Below are 20902 nucleotides of genomic sequence, written 5' to 3'. Positions count from 1 at the left end.
TTCCCAAGGCTGGGGTCTGCCCTGCAGAGAACTCACAGGAACAGCACACATCCACCCCCACCCCGCCCCCAGTGCTGGGAGCCAGCCTGAGTATGACTGCAGAGTGGCTGCGCCTTGCGTGTCCGTCCACTCCAGGACAGACACAGGCGGTGCCAGAAAGCTGGAGTGAACCCGTGGCTGACTGACCGAGGTTCCGGGATACTGTGGTCGACCCGCTGTGCCCCTCAGCTCACCCCACCCGAGATCTAGCCCATCCTAGAGGCCACTGGCAAAGTGAAGGCCAGGGGCAGAAATGTCTCCTGGATTTGGAAGCAATTACTGCATGGAACCTGTTCTTAGGCTCATTATTCCACTGACTCATTGCGTGACCTTGACACTGACCTGGGCGTGAGACTCAGTGTAAGTGCAGTCCAGGCTGACTAACTGCAAGTAGGGGAGGCGCTGTGTATAGTCGTCCTGGGCCCGGGGCTGCACTCGGCGTGCAGGGGCTGTTTGTTTGGGTTCTGTTTGCTTCTTTGTGTCTGGATTCCTTTTGACCGAACCCAAGGGAAACATAAGGATGAAGCTGCCCACTGTCCTTACGCTGTATCTTCGTCTCTTGTCACACACCCGCCTCTGTCAGGTCCTGTCATTTTGAGTCCCTGCTGGCTGTGTCTTCTGGGAGGAAGTGTAATTGAGTCTCACACGACACGCCGAGCTGTGGGCCCTGTTTGCCTGCCAAGCTTTCCTGGCTGGCACTGCTCTTGCGCCTGCATCCCTGTCGGCTCCTCTCCAGTGTCGCTACCTTAGAGGACTGGCTTGGGGGTGTGCACTGTACATTTATTCACGATTTCTGCTCCTGATCATCTATTTTTTCTTGTTTCTGAGGAAAATTTAGAGGACATATTCTGAGAAATTTTAGCCTTTATATGTGAGCTTCCAAAGCATGTAAGCCGATAGCAATTGGCTAGTTGGGTTCATGGAGGCTTTGTTCTGAGCTGCTGTAGCCGTAAGTATTTGTGAAAGCAGCAGTTCACAAGAGGGTCCTTGGGGTCAAAACTACTTTTCTAATAAGACATGCTCAGCCGTTTTCGCTGTTGACATTTGCACCGATGGTGCAAAAGCAGAAGCGGGTCAGACAGCTGGCACGGAGTGGGGTTCAAGGCAGCAGCACCACAGAATATGAGGGGCCAGTGCATTCTTCATTGCCACCTGCCTGCAGGGGGTGGGAAAGGCTCGTTTCAAGAGTGGCCTTGATGGATAGTGGACACCGCATGAGTTTGTCTTTTCACATCCTGTGTGATAGGCGGGCCATGTGCAGGAAGCACTTGTGCTGGGTGCCGCAGCTGGCGCTGTCTGAGGAAGCCTGGGCAGGGGTCTGAGTGGCAGGCTGCACTGGCCACTCTCCTCTTGGGAACACCTCTGGTATTTGGAAGAATGATGGCAGTCATGTTGTGGTTACCCAGACTGCGTTTTGGCAGACTTTTTTTCCTTTTCCGTCAGACGGGTAATGTGCCCGTGCTGTAACAAGGTTTGAGGGAGGCACATCTCCCACGAGGATGTGAACACCCAATCGTCACCCTTAGGAACCACAAAGGATCCGACATTTTCTTGAAAATGATCAGAGTAAGCATGTCACTTCAGGAAAACAACTACAAGTATTTGTCGCCAGTGACCTAATTCTCTCTTGAAAGCACAATTTTTAATTTAGGAAAACTTGGGTCCACCACGGCAGGTTCAACAGCTTCTGGTTCTTAAAAGACTTCTGATGGGAGCAGGGCTGATATTAACAAAAGTGACTGTAAAGAAAGTATTTATGTTAAAAGTTGCATCTTTCCAAGATGTGCCGAGCACAGTAGGACAGTATTCTTCACCGGATCGGCGCATGTCACACAACCCGCGTGAACACCAGAGTCCCTTCAGAGTGCAGCATGGACCAGAGGGGTCAGTGTGACAGCGAGAAAGTTCATGGCTACAGTCTCAGAGTCCCCTCCATCTTTCAGCACCTGCCATTTGTCAAGTTTTAGTGTAAAGACTGCTCACAACTACCTGACAGGGCCTGCATCTCTCCTAAGGCCATACTTTCTCCATCTCCTTCAACCAAACACTCCTTCTCAGCACACTGGGAGTCCACTGTGTTCACTCAGCCAGACAGGAGAGAGAGTGACAGAAGTGGGGAACAGTCCCACGCTTCTCAGGAAAATTTCCGTTATTTTTTAAGAAAAATAATATTTATGAATTTTGTCACCTTGAAATGAATTATTAAAATATTAGAGGCCGTTGCACAGATTCGTGCATCGGTGGGATCCCTTGACCTGGCCTGTGGGGATCCAGCCAAAACCGCTCTTCAACATCCTCTAGTGGTCCCAGATTGCGAGAGGATGTAGGTCAGGCTGAGGGACCCCACTGCACCAGGCCTGTAGTATGCATATAAGATCTTTGGTTAATCTCTTCCTGCCCTCCCCTCTCCCCCCTTCCCTCTAAGATTCATCAGTGTGTTCTATGTTTCCATGCCTGTGGTTTCCGCTCCTGGGTTGAGCGTCTGCCCCCTGGTGGTCAGTGCGCATCATAGCTACCAGTTGGCCAGTCGCTTAGGCTTTTATATATATAGATATAGATTTTTAAAATTTGTTGTGATTTCTAATGTGGTAAATATTGATAGATTTTACCAACATAAACAGAAGTTCTTGGGGGTTCTCAATAATTTTTAAAAGTGTGAAGGGGTCCTGAGACCAAAGGTTTGAGAACCATGTATTAGGGATAAAGCTTCTTGAGTCTCTTGTTGTCATGAAGACCATGAATGGCCCTGAAAGGCTGCCTCATTCTTTTTTCCTGTGCTGTTGAGCTCATTTCAAGCTTCCTTGGTCAGGTTCTTGTGACTATTTAAGAAATCCATTTGTTCTGTGCAGCTAATGCCAAAAAAATGTTTTATTTGGGTGTTTTCATAGAAACAAACCTAATGAAAAACCCACTGACGAGAAAGGAGAAGAAGTGCCCCACCTGTTTTTGTAAATAGTTCTGTTGGAACACAGCCATGCCCATTTGTATGTGTTGTCTCTTGCTACTGCGCCACAGTCGATTAGTTATGGCAGAGACCATCGGCCCACAAGGCCTAAAACACTTGCTCTCCAGTCCTTTACAGAGAGTCTGCCCACACCTGGCTGCCACAGACAGTGTAGTGATGTTGCCTGCCAGCTTCCCAGTGAGCACTTTGAAAGCTATGAAGCTCACACGGATGTAAGAAGTTACCACGTTTAGCCCAGCCAGTGTGGTTCAGTGGTGAGCATTGACCTATTGAACCAGGGGGGGCACGGTTCGATTCCCAATCAGGACACATGCCTGGGTTGCCGGCTCAATCCCCAGTGTGGGGTGTGAAGGAGGCAGCCAGTCAATGTTTCTCTCTCATTGATGTTTCTGTCTCTCCCTCTCCTTCCTCTCTAAAATCAATTTTTAAGAAGTATTTAAATGTATATTGGAAATATATTTTGAACCACTTTTCAACAATATATTTTGAAAATCAAGAAATTTTATCCTTTATCACAGCCTTTTTCATATTTGCTCTGGATCCCGTGTTTGTGAGATGGATTAGTGGGGTATCCTCTTAGTGGAGGCCAGATGGCACCCCGTAGGCTAATCACTCTCCAGAATGGACACTTCGGACCAGTGTGGTCCCAGGTCAGCTTTCAGGGCTGTGCTGGACCCTTACGTGAGAGGCTGCCTGTCCTGCTGTGCAGTGTGCTCGAGCCCCAGCCTCGGCAGACTGGAAGCGCCGAGGGTGGGAGCGAGTCACAGCAATGATGCCATTCGCTTTGCCGTCATCATTTCTTTTATTTTTGTGTTTGATTGAAAAGTCCCTCTGCAGTGCAGCAGAGAGAAAGCAGGAAAAAAGGATGATGGGTAGATAGGGATGTTTTTAAGCCTCGAGGCTTTCCTCACACCAGGGAAAGATTGTTTTGGAAATTTTTTACCATTTAAGTGGCAGCTGTGGGCCTTTGCTCTGTGTCCCATAAATCAGTTAGGATTAACTCCTTGAGATGGATGGTTGGCAGCCCCTAGGCATGGCCTGGCATTTTGAGCCGTGATTGCGTCTGAGCAGCCAGTGGATTACAGAGCTGTGGGTGCCTTTCTCTTAGCACAGAGTGTAGGCGAGTTGGATTTGAGGACTGGCCTTTCTACTTATAAGCTGTGTGACCCTGGTCATTGACTAACCCCAGGCCTGTCTGTCACCTGTGAGGCTGCCCTCCCTCTTAGAGGCTGCGTGAGGATTATTGAGATGAATCTCAGACAGTGACCAGCTCGGGCGCCTGGCACACAGTTAGCACCTAGTAGGTGGTAAGGACCAGCGCCATTGTTCTCATTGTCGTGGTTCCCGCACCATCCAGGGAGAGCTGGGAGGTAGGGGTGGCGGCTGTCTTCCTGCCAGCCCGAAGGCTGCTCTTTGGCTCAGGGAGGAAAGGCGCAGTCTAGGGAAGGGGAGGCACCCGCCCGCCCCCCCCCCCCCCCTCCCCATGGTGGGTCTTTGCTCTTTTGCTGCTGGGTCAGAGAGAGAACTGACTTAGGGCCGGGCACTTTCTGCCTCAGCGGGCATTTGTTCTGGTCTCGTCATTAAACAGCACATGCAAAAAAAAAAATCCTTTTTTTTTTAATCTTCATGTTGAAAGTATTACATATGTCCCCTTTTTTCCCATCTGGCCGTTTTTTTGAGAGTGATGGGAGGAAGAGGGATCCCCCAGCAGGTCAGCCTGCAGGAGCTCCTGGAGCAGGTGCGCATGCTCTGCCTCCCTGCCCCCATCTCTCCTCCCTGTTCCCCGGGAGGTTTTCAGTGAACTGGGTGATTCTGTGCTCGTGAGGTTAAGAAGCACTGCCATAGCCCTATGGCTCAGTGGATAGAACGTCAGCCTGCGGACTGAAGAGTCCCGGGCTCAATTCCAATCAAGGGCACATGCCCAGGTTGCGGGCTCGATCCCCAGTGTGGGATGTGCAGGAGGCAGCCGATCAGTGATTCTCTTTCATCATTGATGTTTCTGTCTCTCGCTCCCTCTCCCTTTCTCTCTGAAATCAATTAAAATACAGTAGGGCCTCGGGTTACGTTGGAGATCTGTTCCTACGGCGACCTAACGTGATTTTCGCCGGAAGTCAGAACCCACCTACATAAGCACCTACGTCATTCACATGGAAAACAGACACAGCAGTAATGAAGTGAAACAGTAAAAAAAAATTAAAAGAAAGATAACAATTCCTGACCTTTACTTGTGGTAAATAAATAATAAAAAACATAAAGCACATATGTCGAAATGATGGAACTTTTTAAAAAAATATATATTTTATTGATTTTTTACAGAGAGGAAGGGAGAGGGATAGAGAGTTAGAAACATCGATGAGAGAGAAACATCCATCAGCTGCCTCCTGCACACTCCCTACTGGGGATGTGCCCAAAACCAAGGTACATGCCCTTGACCAGAATCAAACCTGGGACCCTTGAGTCCGCAGGCGGATGCTCTATCCACTGAGCCAAACCGGTTAGGGCAGAACTTTTTTATAAATAAATGGGAGATGGCGACGTAACCACGAAACGACATACGTCAAGTCCGACATAACTTGAGGACTGCCTGTATATTAAAAAAAAGAAAGAAAAAGCAGCAGCAGCACTGCCAAAAAGAAATTCTCCAAATGAGGAGAGGCTGCTGAGGAGTGCCAGCCGGCCTGGCACCCTGCGTGATGATGGTGCCGGCCCTGGAATGTAGGTCTCCTGGCTCCTGCCCGAGGCATTTTTCTTCTCGCCATGCTCATTCTTTTACCATATTTGCTGTTCCTCGTGGTGGGTCAGAAATAGCCAGCCCAGACTTGGTGAGCCTTTTACTCCCCGGGGCCCAGCCCGCTGTGGCCAGCGAACGGCAAGCTGTCAGCGTTCTGAACTCCCGGGAAAGCTTTTCTGGAAGAAGCTGGGAGGTTTGGGATTCCAGGCTGCGTCCTGCTGCGTCAGTGCTGGTTTGTTCAGCTGGTGAAGTGTCCCTCCTGGAGCAGGCGTCCCGGGCACACGTCCGGGGAGCACTGCGTCCGGGGAGCCCCGGGCCCGCTGGCAGTCCCAGGTCGCCTTGTTCCAGCTTGGATTTGTGCCTGCGGGGCAGCCACCGGAACACAGTAAACGCCACATTTGGTGTTTGATCCATCCGGTTAATCCTAATGTGATCCTGATCCTGTGCCTCAGCCACTCCCCAGGTGCTCGCTCTGCTGCCCCAGCAGCCCCAGTGCAGGCATTGGTGTTCTTGTTTCACAGATGGAGAAACAGACTCAGAGAGGTTAGGAGGCTTCCCTGAGGTGACACAGCCAGGAGGCGGCAGGTCCTGCCCTGTTACCCACTCCTGTTCCTTGTTCCTCCCTCCCTTCACTGCCTCAGCTGTGACTACAACACCCATGTGGGTCCCGGGAGCCTGATCCCAAGGCCCACAGTCTTGTAGACAGAAGTCTTGCACGTGACTGTCACACTGGTGCGTTTGGGAGCTCTGCTTGTTGTGGCTGCATTTCTTAGACAACACTGGTTGTTCCCTAGGCCCATTTGTCAGTCCCAGCGCGTGTCCTGGATGGCGTGGCATCCGTGCCCGTGCTGATGACTCCTCTGGGTGCAGAGTGGTTCGTGCCAGTCTTGCGGTCAGCCTGCAGGTGACGTGGTGATACATGTGACACCAGGGAGATGTTAGGACAGCGCCTTCCACTCCCTCCCTCACTGCCCACGTTGTCGGAACCCCTCTGCTTTCTCAACCAGCCCTCTCTCCCCACTCTTGCTTTCCTTCCCTGTGACAGGGAGTGGGCCATCAGACTTCACCTGAAGAATTCTCTCTGGTCCTCGGCCTCATCGTCTTGTCCTTCCATCTCCCCAGCCAGCCAGCATGCGGGATCAGCCTGGCTCACTGCCCGCCCACTGCTGTGCACTGAGAAATCCCTCACCACCTTTTAGAGGGGCCTCCACCAATCCAAGGATTTCGACCTCAGTTGGGCTCCTTTTTGGTTCTGTCCATCCTTTTTCCAGAGAGATTGTTCTAAAATGTAGGTGTGATCAAGGCGCTGCCCTGCTTCAGACCCTTCAGAGGCTCTGTGGGGCCCTCGGCCAACAAGGGGGTCAGCCGATTCGGCTTCCGGCCTCCTCTCAGCCCAGCCCTGCTTCTTGGCCTCTCCCGACTTCTGCCCTCGTCCCCGTGGGTGATGCTGGCTCTTCCTGAGCATTCTCTCCACTTGGTCTCACCACTCTTGTTCCCCACTGAGCCCTGCTCAGGCCTCTGCTTACTTAGACACTACCTCCTCTGGGGCCTTCTCTTTCACCCTGTGCCTCTGGTCCGGGCGCGTTCCCCACGTGTGGCTATGGCAGCCATGCATGTTCCTCTCACGGCACCTTGAAATCTGGGAGTAAAAGCTCTGGTCCTAGTGGGGGCAGCTCGCTACCCCTCCCTTCCCCTCCCCTCGGGCTGATGGGTCTTGGTGAGCCTTCAAGGGCAGGAGTTTCATTTGTCAGGATTTATTTCAACAAGCAAAAGCACTTTGGTTATTTAGATGGTCTACTTGTGCTGTTTTTTCTCAGTTCTTCACGAAGAGAAGGATTGAGTGTCCGTGTTCAAGAACCGTTTTGCTTGTTGGGGAGGGCTGTTCCCAGAGGCTGGCTGGGTGTGTGGGTGAGCGGCTGTTTCATTGACCACTGCCGGGGGGAACAGGAGACGCACACAGAAACAAAAGGAACACTCGCGCCTACAAATGAGTGAAGCTTTAAACCTGTGGGAGTTTCGTTACTCCACACTTCCCTGTGTAATACCTGCGCTTTGCGACTCCTCTCCCATCCGCAGGCCAGGACGAGCACCTGTTCATGGTACACGCTCCCGGTACTCTGTGCGCTTGGTATTAAGTGAGTGTGTACCTCGGGGTGTGGCGGCTCTTTCCTGAGGAAGGGCAGCCACCCCTGGGCCAAAGCCCACGCTGCCATGGTCGCTGTTGCATCCCGGGCCTGGCCCAGAGTCAGAGCAAATGAAAAATGGCTGAGAACCAGAGAGATTTAATTTAGAAGATCACAAGGCAGCCAGAGAAATCACTAGTTAAGAGCCTGTGCTGATCTGCGTGCTTTCCTGGAGCTTCTTCAAATGTGCTGTGCGCGTGCGCGCGTCGTTTGCAGGCTCGAGGGGTGTGATAGCCTCCCATTCGGGGAGTTAGGATTTCCCGGAACGAGTTTCTGATCTTTGCATGGGTGCATTTGGTTTCTCAGAAGAGATTCATACAGACACTGGTAGCTGATAAAAACCTTGAAGATTGCTTAGGATTTGGGGAATTTCTTTTGGAAGCCTAAGCTTGATTGTCACCCACTAATCATGAGGCCAAGGGGGGAGGAAGAGGAAATGCGAACCTCCACTATCCACAGGCCCGTCTTAATGGAACCAGTAAGTGAGTGCTATTAAGCAAAATTAATTTGCCTCTTGTAGGAAGGTTTATGATGAATGAAAGGATTGCTCATTGGGGAGGGAGCCAGGCTACCCTCGGTGGTCATCAATATTTCATGGCCATAGGCAGTGGCAGGAAGTTAGCTATCCCGGCTCCCTGACCTTGAGCATGAAGGTAGGACACAGCCAGGGAGGTTGTATTTAAAGGGCTTGTTACAAGGCACTTACTGAAAATCTAAGTGAAATTTAAATTTGCAAGATGCACCCCTGTTAATTGAATTGACACCCTGAACTAGTGGGAGGTTCCCCCAGATTGCTCAGGGACCCAGCTGAGACTGTTCCTAGTGGGGGCAGCTCTGTCAGCCACATTGGCAGAGCTGAAATGTTTAATGATGGCTTGGGGTGGGGAGGGGTCCTGATTTGTAGTGACTGCTGGTTTCTGTGGGTCAGTATACTCCTGGCATGGCCGGTTTGAAGCTACTGAACCCAGGACTGGGGAAATGTGCGGGTTTGCCCGTGCACCGCACCGGAGCTGCGGCCCCGCCTGCTGTCCCCACAGTCCCTGACTCCTGGTGACTGGGGGAGATCCGGCCCAGCGGTGGCATTTCCAGAAACACAGATGTGCCCCGGGCATTGCTCCTGTGTTAGACTCGGCCCCTTGACTGAGAAAGGTTAACGAGCCTCTGTTTTGTTCTTTCTTCTCCCTAGCGGCTATTAACTTAGCAAAGCTGAAACTTTTCAGACATTATTACGTCTTGGTGAGTAAAACCCCTCAGTCTGTACATAACGAGTAGAGCAAATGGGCTCCTCAGGAGGGTGGGTGCACGAGGCGGGTGCTGCCTGGGGCTGTGGCTTCACTCCAGGTAGTGTCCTTGGATCTGGGAATTAAGTGTCTGCTTGCTTCTTTCTAAAGTTTAGTTTTAAATTTGGCTTACATACTCAGAAAAGCAGTCCCTGCTTGATGTGTTCACAGTGCAGGATTATAGAAACACAGCGCTGCCCTCTCTGAACCGAGCCGCCTCCTCCCCTCGGTGATCACTGTTGGCAGCTGAGTGCCTCTTTCTCTAGGCTCTCTCCTAGGATTGGATGCTCCTTTGATGGGACTTTTTTTATTCATTTACAAAAATGGGGTCACACCTAAACACAGAACTGAGACAAACATGAAGGGCTCATACAAGCATAAGCACCAAAGGCGGGACTTACTCTAGATTATTAGAAACATAATTTCTTGGAATATTTAAGGTATGGGTCTTCTAGAGTTTGCTTCCTGACTCCTAACAGAAAGTTTCTGAATCGTCTTCCCTTTGGACATGTTTTTCCTGGTCCCGGGGAGCAGGCCACACTCGAGTGACCCGTGAGTCGCACTCTCAGCAGCCCCTCCCTTGCTAGAGGACTTAGGACTATTGGCACTTGTGCTGTGTGGCCCTTGGCGTCCCAGCCTCTGCTGCAGAGACTGAAAGTCAGCACTTCCTATGGCTTTATTTTGCTGTTGCTACTGGAAAACTTCCCCAACCTGGGAGGGAAAATATTACCCCCTGGGTGTTGAAATCAGCAGCCATCCTGAAATGTTCGTCCTCCCGTGGGGTTGGCTGTTTCCAGAACTGTGGTCACCCAGAGAGCAAGAAGTGCTGCCTTCTCAGTGTGACTAGCAGGGTCATTCTGTGTCTGTTTTGTAGTTAATTTAAAAGCAAATTGTCGGAAGAAAGTGATGCCAAGTTTTTGTGTTGATGTTCTTATTTCTTTCCTCTTCCTTAGATCGTATGTTACATATACTTCACCAGGATCATTGCATTTTTCCTCAAATTCGCTGTTCCGTTCCAGTGGAAGTGGCTCTATCAGGTATGCTGGTCCTGGAGACAGCCTGAGGCTGCAACCTAAAGTCACGGTGCACTGGCAGTGCCCAGTGAGGCCCCGTTCTCTTCCGGGCTGCAGTTCTGGCTCCTGTCCAGGAGAGCTGCTGGGTTGCAGGAGAAACCTGGAGGTCGATGCATTATTGATGTTAGCGTTCAGTGCGAAGAGTCTTTGAAGAAAAGAGCCTCAGGCAGAGAGAGTAAGGTTTACTCTGTGCAATTAAAGCCCAGATGAGACGGGTCTCCGTCAGTTACAGGACTTGAGTAGCTTAGAATGCAGACCTTCCTCTCCTTTGCCCATTGTTATAATTTCAATAGTGAAGCATCTTTGCAGTGACTAGAACTGGCTTAACTACTAGGGCAGGCCATCAAATGGTCTGGAGACAGTTCTCTTAAGTACTCTTGGTATGGTAGGCACTGAAGGAAGTGGGAGTATATAATGACCCTTAAAACATAGCAGTGGACGCTCCAGGTAAAGCCAGGAGTCTTAGGTGTCATCTCTGGGCAGAATGCCTGGCTGAGGCCTCAGCACAGCTTGGGAGCAAACTGCTCTCTAGCAGCCAGCTTGGCGTGTGAGGAGTGGTCATGGAGTGGCAGGTTGCCGGGAGGGGGTGGGGGTCAGCTTGTTTAGTCCCACTGCTTTCCGAAAAACAGTGGAGCTCATCCTTTGTTTGGGGTTTTGAATTTGCAGCTCATGGACGAAATGGCCACTCTGGTGTTCTTTGTTCTCACCGGGTACAAGTTCCGCCCAGCTTCAGATAACCCCTACCTACAGCTTTCTCAGGAAGACGATGACCTGGAAATGGAATCTGTGTAAGAAATCTCCTCCCTCCATCCCTCCCTCGCCCCTTTGCCTAACACAGCAGCAGGGTGTGAATTGGAGCAGCTGCTGCACATGTGGTTGCTCCAGAGGTGGGCCCTCTATTTTTAGCAGGAGGAAATGGACACTGCGCTCGGTAACTGGGTGGCATGAACTTGGGGACATGCTGGGTCTGTTTCGGACTACTGAGGACGGGCAAGCCCTCTTCCTGCTGGGCCCCTGCCATTGGGAGCCTGTGTCTGAAAATGTGATCATCCGAATCTCATAAGTCTGCTAGTGAAGGTCAAACGTCCTTTATCCTTGGATAGCAAGTGGCACTTTGCAGCAGTACCACCACTGACCTAGATCTGCATTAACCGGCTTCCGAGTCTCAGGGTGAGGGCCTCCAGGGTGCTGTTTCTGGGAAAGGCAGTCACTTTGGAGAAGTGAATAGTGATTAGGAATATTGTGCTGTGACCTGTGAGGGGCCAGGCGGGTTGTGTTTGAGGATTGGCCTGAGGGTGAGTTTCCGGTGCACTGCCTCCAGCCAGGGTGGCCTTTGATTTTTCCCAGTTCAAAGGCTGAGCCTTGGCCCACAGGGCCCTGCCAGGCTGCCAGGCAGGTGAGCAGCCTGGGAGAGCTCCTGGTGCTCAGCTCCACTGTGAGAACAAGGAGCGAAGGCAGATCCTGCTGTTGGGCTCCAAACAGCCCCTCCCTGTGCAGAGGAAGGAATGCCTGTTGGTGGAGGGAAGGCAGGAGAAGCATCACATGTGCCCCTTCTGGAAGTTGCAGGTCTGAGCAAGTGACTGGTTGAAGAGGCACAAGTGAGAGCCAGCCTGGTGAGCAGCAGCAGCAGGAAGTAACCTGAGGTCTGGGGGATTTGTCCATCCCTGCTGGGGATCCTGGCTGGTTCTCTGGCGTGGGCAGCTAGGAGCCGAATGGCTGGCTCCTGACATCTTCCGCTTGACTGGGCTGTGGTCTGAAATGGCTGTACCAGTTGGTGTTCTCGCCAGCCATGTAGAGTTCCTGTCCCCACATCCCATCCGCCAGCTGCTGGTCTGGAAGGGTGGATGCATTGGGAAGGTCTGTCTCGTGGCAGAGTTCTGTTTTGGTTCTGGTTTCTCGCTGACAATATTTGGTGACAGGGTAGTCTTTTAGCAAGAGGGTCTGCGACTGTACTCAGGAGGAAAGGAGAGGGCGTGGGCAGACAGACCGCCGTCTATGGGGACTAGAGAGCCTGTTCTTTTTTCTGGCAAGCCTTGGGAAGGCTGGGATGTCCTCGGGCTGCCTCCGTTTACACCCGTCACAGGGCGACAGTACTCTGGTCACACTGTGTCAGTGCCTTAGTGGAGCCGTCCTGTGCCAGTGAACGGGTTCTCCCTGTGTAGCAGCGGAGAGGGGGCAAACCCAGCCAAGGGTTTGTGTAGGGTGGCGCACTCCCTGGGAGCACGAGCCCAGTTTAGCCAGAAAAGACGTTTAGGAGCGGATTGAGGTCAAGTACCTTTAAATCCCCAAGGAAATTGTTCTGGGCCTTCTCTTGGCTAAGACTCTGCTGCTGAGAGAGTTCTAGGAATTTATAAGACGTGACAGCAGAGCAGGCTGGGCCGGACGCTCTGGCGCAGCCGCCTCCCGTTCCCCTGCAGGTGCGCAAAGGCTAATTGCAGCCGCTCAGGGCAGCCGCCGGGCTGTCGTCTCCCTCCGCCACTTGCAGTGGGAGTGCTCAGTACCCCTAAGTCCTCCCAGACAACCAGCCAGAGGCAGCGAGCCCGTGCCTGGTTTCCCAGCAGGTCAGGAGCTCTCTGCCATCCACACGGGAGGGGCTTCCCAAAGAAGGGAGCTGGTCTGATCCTTGTCACGGAACAGCACCTCTAGGAGGTAGTATCCTCAAGCCCCCCGCCCCCAGCAGACCCACTCTTCCTGGTGGGTCTGACGGCTGCAGCACAGGAGCGGCCACCGGGAGATTCTGGGGAGTTCCTCCCGCCCCTGCCCTCACCTCCTCCATCTGAGGCACAGCTGAGGGGCGGAGTGCATCTGGGGAGTGAGTCTCTCCCAGGGGCTGGGGGCTGGGAGCTTTCACCCCTTTTCCTCCCTCCGAGCCTGCAAGATGAGGGCGCACTCAGAGGTAACACTGACTTTGTCTTTTTCCTCTTTCTTTCAACATCTCTCTTTGGACCAATTTTGGTAACAAAATTTATCATAAAAAATTCAACATGTTAAATATTGGCTGCGATTTCAGCACTCAGCAGCTGCCCGTGTGCTGTGCGTGTCCTGGGTGCTCTGAATTATGTCTGTCAGCTTGAGAAGTGGGAAACGTGTGTGTGGGTTCCAGGACTGCTTCCTGTGAGCACCTGAGGGGGTCGGCATCTACCGTGGGCACAGGACTATGGGAGACTACGGGATTGTCTCTCAGCCAGGCCCCTCCACCTTCCAGTCCAGAAAGCAATTGCTAGTTTGCTTATAGTTTCTGGTTTAGTTTGGTTAAAGAAATAGTTGTGTCCATGGGCCACTTACGCACGCCACATGTGACTGTGACCTGGGTGGCAGTGGGAGCAGTGGGTATCTAAAGCAACATTCTCATCTTGCCTGTGTGCATTAGGCCCTGTGCTCTCTCCATCTCTGTCGGAGCTCCCTGCTCCTTGTCTCGGGCATCTCTGCTCCACTCTCCTGCCAGTCCTCCACAGACTCCTGTACTGATCCCACAGGGAGCATCAGCCTTAGGGGCCATAGCACTGGCCCCTGGCCTCAGCCCAGCTCCCCAGCTGTTGGCCACCTGCCTCAGAGAGGCGCTTCTCTGAGCAGGCACTGGAAGCAGGACAGTTCCTGCTGGAATGGGCACTGGGCTGGGCAGCCAGAGAGGCCAGCCTGGCCGTGTGCCCTACGGGCAGCTGTGGAGCGCCAGCCAGAACAGAAGCCCGGCCTTCCGGGAGCCCAGTCTCCTGCGGGGACAGTGGGACGGGGTGTAGACAGTCCTGAGGTCCAGGCGTGCACTGGAGCCACGGAAGGGCACATGACCAGCCAGGACACGAAGGCGCTAGATGGGCAGAGGAGGCGTGAGCAGAGGCAAGAGGAGCAGGCCTCGCCTCTGGAGACCTCCCTGTGAAGTGAGTGGCGGTGACTGCGATCTGGGCAGCTCCAGAGGCTGTGCCTGTCCCCTGAGTGGGAGTTTAGGTGAAAATCCCGCTGCTCGTCGCTCCCCACGCTTGTAGAGACCTTTCCTTTGAGAGCCGTTTCCGTGCAGAGGGCTGGGCCGATGGGGGCTCTTCAGCTCTTGTCCCCCCTTCAGTGTTGGCATCAACATGAGGCCGTGCTGGAGGTGCCTGCGAGCTGCAAAGTCCCTGCCTGGGCGGCCGCAGGGTGTCAGTCCGACCTCCTGCCTCCGTTTCACTGCTGAGTGGCTGAGCTGCCCAGGGACGACTTGTACTCTTCAGCAGCAGCGGCCGGGCTTGCCTTCCCAGAGGTCTGCTGTGCCCACCGGCATCACTGCCATCCATCTTGATCTGCTTCAGGTCACTTGAGCAGCTCCACGGGCTCCAGGTCACACAGTCAGCCCCACATCACCTGCTCTGCCTGTGACTCCTCACGTGCTGGCGCCCTCCCCTGGACAAACTCTGGGGGTGCCACATGGAGGGTAGTTGGTGGGGGATTGGGCAGGGTCCTTGGAGAGAGTCTGTTGAGTTGATTGATTGCATTAATTTTATTGGTCAGGAGGTTCCTGTGGGTCCGTGACGGGGACGTAGACTTAGGAGATGCTGGGTCAGGCATGTTTGTTTTAACAGGCTATTTTTTAGAGCAGTTTTAGGTTCACAGCGACATTGAACAGAAGATACAGCCATTTGCCATAAGCGTCCTGGCCTGGCCTCACGCATGCACAGCCTCCGCATTAGCAACAGCTCCTCCAGAGCGGTGCATTTGTTCCAGTCCATGAACCTGATTGACAGTCATTGTCACCCGGAGTCCATCGTTTACCTTAGGGACGACACTGGTGGTGTGCATTCTGTGGGTTTGCACAAATGTGTGATGGCGTGTATCTACCATAATAGTGTCATACAGATAGTGTCACTGCCCTAAAACCAGTCCTAGCAGGAGGAGCTCAGTATGTTTGCTCGATGCCTCCTGCTGTGGGGCCACCGTGTCCTTCGCAGATACACAACCGTAGAACCTGCCCAGCTCACATCTTGTCTTCCCACGGACCCACCACACGAGAGGCTGCGCCCCACTCCAGGGAAAGGGCTAGCGTGCTTCCATTTCTTGTTGTTGTTAATCCTCATCCGAGGATATTTTCCCATTGATTTTTAGAGAGTGGAAGACAGAGGGAAAGTCAGAAATATCGATGTGAGAGAGACACATTGATTGGTTGCCTCGTGCACCAGGGCCCGGGCAGGGGAGGAGCCTGCAACCAAGGAAATCGAACCTGGGACCCTTCAGTCCGCAGGCCGGTGCTCTATCCACTGAGCCAAACCGGCTAGGACCGTGCTTCCATTTTTGATCCATGGATTCAGTGAAGGGCTCCACGGCCCCTCCTGAGTGTCAGGGACCAACAGAGAATAAACCCTGCCCTGGGAGGCATGGGGAGGTGGAGACCGTGCTCACTGATGGCCTGCAGGGACCAGGGCCTGGGTCTGCAGAAAGCTCTAGTGTCGGGCTGGGCCCGGAAGGGCCGCCGCACCCGTGCTTCTGTCCTGTGACTCAGAATGCTCCAGTGTGGCTGGTGACTGAATGTCCGCCTCGGGCCAGCTTTCTTTTCAGATGTTCACTGTAATGGAGCAGTCTCGTGGCTGTTAGAGGACGTGCATGCCACGTGGAAATCCGTGGAGCCGTGACAGGCTGGCGCTGATTGTAGCAATAACAGCCGCCATGCACTGATTGGGTGCTTTGGAGAGCTCATTGCCCTCACGGTAGTTCTGGGAAGCGGGGATCGCTTATTGTACTGGAGCACGGAGAGCTCGGGTGTCTTGGCCAAGGTTCCATAGTGGCCAGAGCCGGTCGGAATTCAAGCCCCGCTCTGACTCCAGAGCCAGCCCTTCACCCCCGCGAGGTGCTGTGGCGAAGACGGCCATGCTTCCCACTGACGCGCTCCTTGTTGTTTCCCTGTGCAGCGTGACGACGTCAGGGGTGATGGAGAACATGAAGAAAGTCAAGAAGGTGACCAACGGCTCGGTGGAGCCCCAGGGCAACTGGGAATGCGCCGCGTGATGGAGCACGCTCGAGGCTGGCCCCGCGAAGAAGACACTTAATTTATTAATAGTCCTCTTGATGAGCGAGAGCAGCTGGCACTTCCCGACAGTGACACCACAGCGCGCGCTGGGAGCAGAGTGCCACGGAAGCCCTTTTTTTACTCTTTTATGGAAACTGATCTGTGGCTGGTCGTAGGCAGCTGGATTTCTCCTTCAGGTGGGCACGCTGCGGAGGGAGTGTAGCGAGGAGGAGAATAAAAGGAAGACTTCGTTTTGATTTATATATTTTTAATTGGAGGGAGCTCTTAGGGTATATGCAGTGTGACCCCCAGTGTGTAGCACATCAGAATGGACGGTGGGTGGGGAGGAAGTCAGCATCTGTGTCATCACAGCACAGGCTTACAGGGGATGGAGAGGGTTGCTACAGCTTTTGGAGACAAAAACGAATGAAATAGGTGATTCTAGAAAGCAGGGTCAAAACTGATTAGTATGCCGAGCCTGCCCCAGACTCCTGTCCCCAAAGGAGGCCTCAGGCCTTTCTCCCGGATCCTGAAAGGGTCCAGGAACCAGCAGCTCTGGGAGCGGTGTCTTTCCAAGGGGCTCTGTGTGGGGCTGGGTGTCACAGCCCGGGCGGGGGGCAGGGGGAGGGGGAATGGTGTTCTTGATGGAAGGGTGTTCTGTTGCCTAAAGGATGGACAGAAATATATTTTTAGCTCAAAAGCATTCTGTAGGGTTTTCTTGAACATCCAGAAAAGTTCCCTCTCCTCATGGTTCGTGTCCACCTGGTGTGATGGGAGTCTGGGGGGAGGGGGGAGACTTTCCTTCAGGAGCAGCTGGGGCAGGAAAGGAGGTGTGATCATCATCACCAAGCTTTCCCCGTGAGCCAGAGGGTTCTGGACAGAGCAGGTGGCCAGCTGCCCCGTCTGCGTCTGGAGTGTGTGAGGAAGTGTGACTGGCGGCTTAGGCTCAGGGCCGGGAGGCGTCTCACAGGAACTCGGGTTCCCTTGCGGACTCTCCGAGTGTGGGGACCAACACGGGCGCTGCACCCAGTGAACAGCATTGCACCTAAGCGGTTGGAAGCCGGAGCCGCTCCGAAGGCCCGTTGTGGCGGAGGGCTTCGTGATCATTCCCACTAGGAGCGTGGCCACACAAGACGGCTTCCTCCTGCTCGGGTGCCAGGCGTGCGGGGCCTCCTGGCAGGTGGACAGGGACAGTCCCCGGTGGTGGTTTGCTTACCTCCGGCTTGGAGGGTCGGTCAGAAACCACAAGATTAGGGATGGCTCCATATCCCAGGTTTGGGAACCTAAAGTCTTTCCTCAAAAACAGTTGTTTTCCCTCTGCTGTGCCGTTTCCCCTTCCTGCTGGCCTGGGAGGAGGAAGCGTCCTCCTCATGCACTTTCAGTGGCCTCTGTGCTCGGCCCGGCCCTTGGGCTGGTCCTGCTCTGCAGTCCTCGGGGCGGGGCCACGCGTCTCCCCGTCTCCAGGACGGAAGTACAGCCTCAGTATTCATCTAAGGGTCAGTTCTTTTTCTCTTTCCACTTGGAGCTGTGTGACGGGGCCGGATGTTGTAGAGAAGATGGGGATATCTTTAAAGCTTTATTTTCCTGTCCCAACAATCCCAGCGCTGCAGAAGTGTCTCAACCCACGCTTAGGGTGCTTCCCTTCGGGGGGATTCGCTGCTTGTCCTGCAAGCAGATGTTCTTGACTCAGTCATAGATTTCTTGGCAAGAACCAAAGTGAGATGAAAACTCCCTCCTGAAAGGTCTCCACGGAGGAAGCGAGTGCGTGAGGAGCAGGGAGGACGGGAATGTGAGCGGCCAGCCCGCACCGCTCCTGCCTCCTGCCTCCTGCCCCCTCGCAGCTCCCATCCTCAGCAGCCACATTCGGCCGAGCCAGAGGGCTGGCTTCTGTGGGACGGGGCGTCCTTTAAAGCCCATGCCTACCTCCAGCAGCCTCTGGGCTCTCGAAGCACCTGCGGGGCCGCCTTCCCTCCCATGCTGGCCCTTCAGGGCAGGAGCACAGGGAGAGGGGCAGTGGTTTGGAAACAGGCTGCCACGGCCTTCCCACCACACAGCACATCTGCCCGTGTCCTGCATGTAACACGGAAGGTCTACAGTCAGGCCGATGATCAGGGAACATCCAAACCCAGCCCGTGACGGGGAAGGCAGGTGGTAGGTCAAGTTTTTCAGAATTACTTACGCTGTCTGTCCTGTTCTGTGAACATTTCTTCCCTTTCTCTGTCACTTCACAGTTGGGACCAGCAGGCACTTGAGTCAAGGTGACTGGCTGGGGTCCAGAGCACAGTGGCTCTCCAGCCACAGCCTTCCTGCAGCCCGAGTTCAGGTCCTGGCTCCGTGAGCTGCGGAGCTCGCACGGTTAAGCCTCCCAGAGTCTCGGCTGGGCGGGGAGGATGGCTGCACATCACAGAGCCCTCGTGTTTATAGCTTCACTCTGTGCTCCCTCCCTGCTCTGCCCACACGAGTATCCAGGCTTCCTTTCAGAAACCTGCCGTGGACTGGGAACCCTGCTGCTGGGAAGGTTCAGGAAGTGCAGGCTCTGTTTGCCTTTAATAAAGTCCGTGTCTTTTGTAGAAAATTATTTCTTGGACCACAACAAAGGTCATTGGTCTCTCAATCCTGGCTCTTACCAGTGGCCAGAGACGCCATCAGCCTAGTTCTGGCCCCTCCAGACTTTAAAATGTTAGTAGCAACGCAGTGCCGCTGAGCGCGATGCCGGAGGCAGCTGCCCGTCCTGCCAGGGAAGCTGCTCGAGTGCAGGAGGTGCTTGCTCAGGTCACAGCCGAGTCAGTCCAGCTTTCCCTCAAGAAACCACTCAGTGAACTTGCCAGGCGCTTTCTCCCTTGGACGCGGCCAGCCAGCCAGGCAGCTCTTGGTCTCGTGAGTCCACTTCACGTGTCTGTCGTGGCAGGATTTCCTCCTCGACACCGTCTCATCAGGATCGCTGCTCTCCTTCCACAGCCTGCCCCCCTCCCTGTCTCCTTCCACTCCACCCCCCACCCCCGCCCACATCTATTGATTCCACGGAGGCTCGGTCCTGGGAATACAGGCTGCAGGCTTTGGTGCATTGCAGCGTTTTCTCCCGGAAGCTCTGGAGGGATGAGTTGGCTAAGCTCAGGAGAGTTTTACCAGGAGGTCGTACTAACGCGTGTATCATTGCTTTGGCCCGGATGTGGGGTTCTTCCTGCATTCCAGTGTATGTCCTAGCACTTACGAGTCTACTGCAAGGAGCCGGCCCTTACAGCCTCCAGAGGAGTGACACGATGCCCATTGTTATTACAGGTGGCATCTGGCCATTTCCCCATCCGAAGTGTTGTCTTCCAGGGGGGCCGGGCCCATCAGACAGTCTGATGAGGTTGGCCCTGCTCCATACCCCGGTGGGACAGCAGAGCCTCCATGCTGCCCGCTGCCAACTCCACCCCTTCCACTCCACGCTCCCCGTTGGCGGGCCTCTGAACCAGTTCACAATGTGCAGGGTCCAGGGGGCCTAGGACCCGCTGCTTTCCCCCTCGGGAGTCACTAAATCAATGGCTTCCCCACTAAAGAAGTTAGGCTCTGACTTGGTGCCTCTTGGTACATCACAAAGGCGTTTGTGGGAACACGCCAGCGGTTCTCAGATCTGCTCTGTGCTCCTGTTTCTCTAGGATGTTTGGCAGGAAGTCTTTAAAAGGGACCCACCTGTGCCCGGCCGGTGTGGGTCAGTGGTTGAGTGTCAACCTATGAACCAGGAGGTCACAGTTCGATTCTTGGTCAGGGCATATGCCAGGTTGCGGGCTCGATCCACAGTGTGGGGTGTGCAGGAGGCAGCCGATCAATGACTCTCTCTCATTGATGTTTCTCTCTATTCCTTTCCCTTCCTTTGTGAAATCAGTAAAAATATATTTTGGAAGAAGGGATCCACCTGCATTGCCACCGCCTGGAATGCAGTGACCTGAATACTCCAAACTCCCCAGGCCTTTGGGAAGGGGGAGTTCTGGACAAAGTCAGTAAATGTCCAGGCAAAATAGGAAAACTAACCCACTCCCAAGAGTCAGCTGCTCTGAGGCAAGGTGCGTGGTGCGCAGCTCAGACGGGGCCTGAGGGCCAGCCTCCTCGCATTGAAGATACTTATTAACCAAAGGGGCCAGAGCCCTGTGCAAACAAGGGGCTTTCTTGACCCTCGGGGCGTTTATAGATCCTGAATTGGATTTCCTCGTCATTGACCACAAAAGAAGTCAGACACATCGAATCCAGAATCAAGTTACATTTGGGGGAGACAATGCCTGTACATATCATTTGCTTTCCTTGTTAGATTGGGGTGCAGAAGGCACTTTCAGTATTTTTTTAACAATGATCATTGAAGAGCATTTATGTAAACAGGATGGGTGGGGCTTCCGATCCGGGTGCTGTTGGGGATGGCTTCTCGCTGTGATGCAAACATGTAAAATAAAGATTCTCTGACGGAAATGTATGTTTGTGATCCAGGGAGTCACTGACTCCAGCTGCTGTCTCTCCACCTCCCTCTCGTAATTTTCTTCTTTGTAATTTTTGTTCATTAAATTAGTTAACTGCCTCCCACCCGCTCCCACTGACAATAGGGACACCTACTAGCGAAGTTCCGTGGATCTCAGGTGTGTGGCAGCTGCTGCTGAAACTCACGCTGACTCCCACCCCAGAGGCTGCGTTT

The 20902-nt window shown here is 53.6% G+C and overlaps 1 protein-coding gene and 1 non-coding gene across 4 annotated transcripts in view; one reads left to right on the top strand and one right to left on the bottom strand.

The window, feature by feature from the left end:
* The window catches only part of GPR107 (G protein-coupled receptor 107), a 56401-nt gene extending 35719 nt beyond the window's left edge, over positions 1–20682 (top strand). For all 3 annotated transcript variants that reach the window (XM_070430446.1, XM_070430445.1, XM_070430447.1), the window contains 4 exons: positions 9105–9154; positions 10152–10235; positions 10938–11059; positions 16142–20682. In XM_070430446.1, the coding sequence (XP_070286547.1) occupies positions 9105–9154; positions 10152–10235; positions 10938–11059; positions 16142–16238 (353 nt within the window). In that variant the 3' untranslated portion in view covers positions 16239–20682. The remainder of the gene's footprint in view (positions 1–9104; positions 9155–10151; positions 10236–10937; positions 11060–16141) is intronic.
* LOC139021357 (small nucleolar RNA U13) lies at positions 1477–1579 on the bottom strand. Its single transcript, XR_011473471.1, has one exon. It is a non-coding gene; the product is annotated as a small nucleolar RNA U13 (small nucleolar RNA).
* Positions 20683–20902: the final 220 nt, after the last annotated feature.

The sequence above is a fragment of the Myotis yumanensis genome, unplaced genomic scaffold (assembly GCF_028538775.1).
Source record: "Myotis yumanensis isolate MYYU_CA2020_CCGP unplaced genomic scaffold, mMyoYum1.0.hap1 SCAF_12, whole genome shotgun sequence".
Classification (NCBI taxonomy): Eukaryota; Metazoa; Chordata; class Mammalia; order Chiroptera; family Vespertilionidae; genus Myotis; species Myotis yumanensis.
The sequence above is the reverse complement of the archived record's forward strand: the minus strand, read 5'-3'. Positions and strand labels throughout refer to the sequence as shown.